Raw genomic sequence first — 6,395 nt, 5'->3', positions numbered from 1 at the left:
GATGTCTATCTGTCTGTCTAACCCTGTAATCTTGTGACAGCTACTTGCAGACCCTATTCACCTCAGAGAGTAGCAGGGCATGGACATCCCACTGTTAATTGATGCTTTCGCATTGGTTAACAAAGAACAGAGGGACACTCGGTGGTTCATTCTGTCCAGAATTATAATCTGGTTGTGTTAGTGGCCCCAGTGCAGCCTGTTAAACTCATTCAAGGCTCTGAAGAGCATTAAAAAGTATATATATATGTATATATATACTTTTATATACTACTTTATATACATATATATATGTATATATATATATATAAACTATATATACTTTTTATATATATATATATATATATATATATAGGCAGAGGGGACCCACAAATTCTTTCCTGTAAAATGTTGTTTTTCAAGCTCTTCTACACATCACAGTCCCTGCCTTTTATCAATTATCTTTTGTAAAGGACACCACCTATAAGGGTGGTCAAGCACTGGAACAGGCTTCCTAGAGAGATGGTTGATGCCCCCTGACTGGCAGCATTCAAGAGTCATTTGTATAATGCCTTCAATAACACACTTTAACTGTTGGTTAGCCTTGAAGAGGCTCAGTAGTTGCACTAGGTAATCTTTCAAAGTCCCTTCCAGTGAAACTATTTTATTTCACTCTACTCTAATTTTCCATGCCTAAGAGTAGCTTTTATCATCACATTCATCTTCCAGCTGAGGGAGAAGTATCTCAAATGACTCTTGAAAAGGACAGCTTCAGTGGTATTTCTTGTGTTTGCTTGCAAATCAATGGAACTTTCTTCCTGAGCAATCCAAATATGATCTCCCAAAAGCTTTCATGTGAACAGCAGTTGGTGGATAACCTTCTTCTGTGTTCTTCCTGTAAGGGAAAAGGAGGAGAGAAACTGCACACACAGAGGTGGGTATGTATATTCTTTAGAATCGAGCTGTTAAGTATTTTAAAATTGGAGTGTCTGGCTTGCTCAAATACTGCAGCTTGGTTGTTTGACGTCACTTGCAAGTGCCTATTCCTGGGAAGCAGAAACAGGGGAACCTGACAAAACCCAGATAGTTTTGATGGCGTAGGTTTTAAGACAGCACTAGCCATGTTTCCAGGAATTAGAAATCAAAGATTATAATCCATAATTCCTTGCCAGTATGACACATTTGTTCTTTTCCCTGGTAAGAGCAATTTGTCAACGCACTGCTGGCTGTATTGAGTGCTATGCTTACTGGTTTCTGATTTTTGATTCTCCTGAACCCCTCACTATAATTTGGGAAGGAAGGAAAACAGAAGTAAGTTCTTATAATACAAAAGGCAAACCCTAGCTTTCAGTCCCTTGCAAACTGAGCTAAAATGTGTATTCTCAAAAAAAAAAAAAAAAAAGCAATTTTCTCCAGCCAACAAATCTTTAGATTTTTGTCTCTTGCTTTTTCAGCTTATGCCTTTTTCTAAAGGAGTTTCAAAAGCACAGATCCCCATTCAGTCATCCCATTTTGTCCATCACAACAGAAAATATGATACCAGTTTTACAGACTGAACTAGTCATTATTAAAACTTTGAACCACCTTTGTAACTCTGTGGTTCTTTTATTATCAAGAGATAAATAGTGTCTTAGTCATTCTTTCAAACATTGCTTTTTCTTTTGCGTGTTTGTGTTGGGTGTCAAAACACAGAAATTACATGTTGCCACAGCAAATGGATACCGGTGAAAATGAAACACAGGGTTTGCTCCTGTTTTTAGAAGTCTTTAGACCAAACTTTATCTAAAGTACAACTTCATGGATATTTGCCCTGATTAATCATCATGTTTTCAAATTTAAAATGAAATCTGCAAAACACAGTATTTGACAAGTTTGACTTTAAAACTTAATGAGAAAACATAATAGCAGGGATAAAGTTTATATTTAGTCTCCCATTAACCATTATTCACTCACACTGACCTGCTTCATGGTCTACTGTTCTTGTAAATGCTGTAACTATTAATCGAAAGCAAGGGAGGGAAATGTTACATTCACCTGCAAAAATTGACTCAAATTATGTTCTCTCAGTTAAAAGCACTATAAAAGGTGGTTGATCATTTTGTTCTCCCTGCCTTTCTTGAAACATACGTGATTCATACTTCACAGAAAGTCAGAGTTGGGATCCTACAGAAGGTAGTTAATCAATATCTTGTACTGAAAAGTGCTTTGAACTTTGTACAGTACATTGCCATGCATCTTCTGGTATGAGCAGTCCAGTGATCCTATACTCATTTTGCATCCTGACAAATGCTTTCATCTCTCATACCTATAAAACCTTTTCAGAGTGAACACTCTATGTACTTACATTTTAAAACATAGTTGAAAACAAGTTACCTCACTAAGAAGTCCCAGTCCTCTTTACTGATAAAATAGGCTTGCAAAAATTGGTACAGGGCATGATCATTATCTGGGTACCAATATATCTCTGACAGTTAAAAGCAACAGCTAAGCATATCTGATGTTTACAATAGCGCGTCTCCAAAGGAAAGGAAAAAACAAGTCACAACAATACCTTTTGAATGCCTGCGGTTGACTCCAAGACGTTGTTCTCTGAACCGTTACTTCTGTTAATCATCCGCCACATTTGGGAATACATGCTGTCCCTCTCAAAAGGATTCATCCCTTTTACTCGAACGTGTTCATACACCGCAGAGTCCAAGACAGTGCCATAAGGAATATCCGTCTGCCTTGAGAGATCCTGGAGAGACCTTAATTGTTGGTGAAGAAAAGAGACATAGGAGACTTAAAGCTGTATTTTCAAGTGGAAGGTGCTGCAGGAAAGAAGAAGGCAATGTATAGAAAGATAGCTGTCAAGCCACTTTCTTTTGATATATATTTTTTAATAACTTAATTGATTTTTTTGTTTTTTTAAAGACAACCTGAGTCTGAAAATTGTTGTGGTTTAAGACACTGGGAGGAATATGAAATGAAAGGAAGGGCTGGAAAAAAATGAAAATGAGTGAAAAGATAACAACAGAAGGAGCAGGAGGATCCTGTCAAATACTGGGAGCTCCTTTGTGCAGGGGCAAAGGGGAGAAAGAAGTGTTTCAGTCCCTCCAGCCTCATGTAGCAGATTAACTGTGTTAAATTCTCTTAACGGACAAACTCGCTACAACCAGCATTCTGAGTGACCAGATTATGTGGCAAAGAAGAGTTTTTGGTGCAATCCCTGCACTGAACAACGCACCTACCACACGGACCAAATTGCATCCTATACGATTTTCAGCAATGGGATGTTTTCTCATATGATTTCATGAAATGCCTCTGTATTATGGTTCACATTACTCTGATAGATTTGCTCTACTTTACATATTATGAAGTCTTATTTGTTCTCTACAAACAGAAAAATATTAACCACTGTAGAAGTTTCTAAAGCACCTCAAATACAACTTTGTCAACCCTGCTTTGGCCTTGAAATACATATATATTTTTATAGTCTTTTAAGTCTCCTTACCTCCTAGCCTTTTTTTCTGTCCTACAGAATTACTCTCCCATACCTTTGTTTCTTTAATGGCATTCATTAAAGTTTCAAAATAACTACTGCAATACATCTAGTGCCTAAAATCCATTACAGCTTTCCTGGTACAAATTAACTTTGTATAAACTGAACAAATCTAATGGATGACACCTAAGGACAAATCAAGGATCTGAGTGCTGTCTTAAAGCAGGTTATAGCAAACTGTAAAAGCTCTCTGCAGCTGCAGAAAATGCAAACTCAATGGTAGGAAATTCATCAAATTCCAAGATGCATTTTTGAAACAAGTAAATTTAGAGGCTAGGAAAAGGGTATTGTATAGTGGAAAAAAAAAAAAAAAAAAAAAAAAAGAAGAAGAAGAAAAGAAAAAAAAGAAAGAAAGAAAGAAAAAAAAAAGGAATTCTTAAATGTCCCAGAGATGACAGCAAAGAGAATGCATCTTGAAGGATACAGAAGGGAAGAAAAGAAGGAAGAAATCAATAGAGCCCAATGGCAAGGTTTTTTTACAGGTTCACTGAGTCAAAGAGAAATCTTTTGAAATTCAGACATATAGGCAAAGAAAAACATTGAGCAAGAGCTAAATTCTAAATAGATAACATATAGCAAACATTAGAGAGGGATAAATTAAAAAAAAAAAAATCCATTTAAAAATTCAAAATCCTCTTGTCTGCTTCCAACAAGATGGCATTCCTCTTCAAGAACAGAAGCAACAGGGAAACTGTAAAGAATCAGTACACATACAGGATTGTCAAATGTGACTAAGGGAGCTGTGAGATGAAGCTTTTACTGAACCTGAGTATATTGGTCTCTTACTATGTAACTGAGATTTGCCCTTTTCTGGGAAGAAAAATAGAAAAATGTGAGACTACCGTAGACTAAGGTGTCAGGAGACTCCTTCTTTATTTGCTAGCATGTGAATCTACCCATAAAGAAAATACCAGACAAATAGATAAAAACAAAACAAAAAAACCCCAGACTTGTGTATCAGTCCAGTGCCTTATTCAGTATAATTCCACAAAGTTCCTAACACTGTAGCTGTGCACCACTATATACCTTGTAGAACATGGAAGTCGAGGAGAGGCTGATGGAAACGAATTCCCTTATTTGACAAATTTCAGAATGTTGATGTAAGATTACATTCTCAAATATTGTAGACTTCTAAGAGGATGATGAGTTGAGTTCTTGAATTCTGTGCTTAAACTATGCCTATGAAAGCTCTTTTGCCAACCACTTGGATGCTTGGATTCAAGAAGATCGTTTCATTCAACAGTGTAAAAGCAGTTACTGAATGTAGATTGGAGTGTAACCCAAGTAACAGTGGGATTTCTGTATAAGCACATGTACAAACACAGTTTAATGTGAAAAGGGAAAAGTGGAAAGAGAGAAACACAAATTTACTTAAGCTTTAAAGTGTCCTTTGTTGAAATTCTTCTACTTGTTAATGTATTTTTGACTACTTTGAAATTGAAAAGATAAAAATAAAATTAAGTCTAGACAGAAATATATATGAGTTCCTAATGATTTATTATTTATACTTGAAACATATGAAACCCTGTAACAGGAAGCATGTGAAAGGAAAGCAATAAATATTGAAAAAAACCCACTAGTGGTGATCAGAGGAATTACAAAAGTTAGAACCTTGAGTATGATGTTAAATTTAGGTCTAAGAAATAAACTGAAATAAGGCTTGATAAAATGTAAAGATAGCCATTAAGTTGATTTCTTCAGGGAAAACAACATTCACCCTAGAAATTACTAGAAAGAAAAAAAAAACAAAACACACAAAACAAGATTTAAAAGTTCTTCATCAGATGGTATGAAGAACAGGGAAGTATGGACAGGCAAGAAAGAAGGAATTCAGGTAGGGACTGCTTGAGAGCACATGATATAGAAGCCCGTGGGACCTGAAAGACTTCATGAAGTGCACTGAGAGAGCAGACCGCATTTCTTGCAAGACTGCTCACTGCCACCTTCAAAACTGAGACTGAAGGAATCCATCTCTCCATCTCCCTCATCTAGGAGAAAGGACATGACCAGACCATCTTCAAGTGATCACAAGTGTGATTTAGGGAACTAAGGCTGCTCAGCCTTGATTCAATTTCTGAACAATAACAAGGAGTGAGCTCTCTTGAAGCATGTTTCTGAGTATATGAAGGAGAAAAAGCTGATAGAATAGACAGCACATATTTACCAAGGCTGTCCAGGCTTGACCAAGGCCTTCTCTTTTAATAAAATGTCTGAGTTTGTGGACAAGAGCAGCACAATGGGTGCAATTTACATTAAGTTTAGCAAGTTTTCAGTAATGTCTCCCACAATATTCTCATATATAAATTAGGTTATTAGGCCTGGCTATGTGGAAAACCAAATGGTGCAAAGCCAGGAGGAGTAGCTGACACACCAAAAGACTGTGCTTCCATTCAGTGAGACTTGGACAGGAAGGGTGGAGAGGAACCTTAGGAGGTTCTGCAAGGGCAAACGTAGAGTCTCACAGTCAGAGAGGAATAACTGCATGCATCAGTACAGGTCAGGGGCTGAGCTGTTTGAAAGGAGATCTGTAGAGCAGGATCTATTTGTCCTGGTGGCAAACAGGTTGGCCATGAGCCAGAAGCATGCCCTTCTGGCCAGACAATCAATACTATTCTGGGATTCACTAAAAGGAGCATGGTCAGCAACAGGATGAGGGAGGTCATTCTCCCTTTTCTACTCTTCTCCGGTGAGGCCACATCTGGAATAACCATGTCAAGTACCAGGTTCCTCAGACTGAGAAATGCAAGCAGTTTCTAAGAGAGAGTCCAGCGCAGAGCAACAAAGATGACAAGAGGCCTGTATCATCTCCCTTATGAGGAATCTGGAACCATTCAACCTGAAGAAGAGAAGATGGGATCTTATCTCTGCTTATAAATAT

At 37.3% G+C, this 6,395-nt stretch overlaps 1 protein-coding gene across 6 annotated transcripts in view; it reads right to left on the bottom strand.

The window, feature by feature from the left end:
• The window catches only part of GRID2 (glutamate ionotropic receptor delta type subunit 2), a 640,155-nt gene that overhangs the window by 80,699 nt on the left and 553,061 nt on the right, over positions 1–6,395 (bottom strand). For all 6 annotated transcript variants that reach the window (XR_014945306.1, XR_014945307.1, XM_015861346.3 and 3 more), the window contains exon 13: positions 2,528–2,723. Coding sequence is in view for 4 of the 6 variants with exons in the window: in XM_015861346.3 (XP_015716832.1) it covers positions 2,528–2,723 (196 nt within the window). In the remaining 2 variants the exon portion in view is untranslated. The remainder of the gene's footprint in view (positions 1–2,527; positions 2,724–6,395) is intronic.

Source organism: Coturnix japonica, chromosome 4 (genome assembly GCF_054131305.1).
Source record: "Coturnix japonica strain WE chromosome 4, WE-NBRP24, whole genome shotgun sequence".
NCBI lineage: Eukaryota > Metazoa > Chordata > Aves > Galliformes > Phasianidae > Coturnix > Coturnix japonica.
This window is presented reverse-complemented; position numbering and strand designations above follow the sequence as displayed.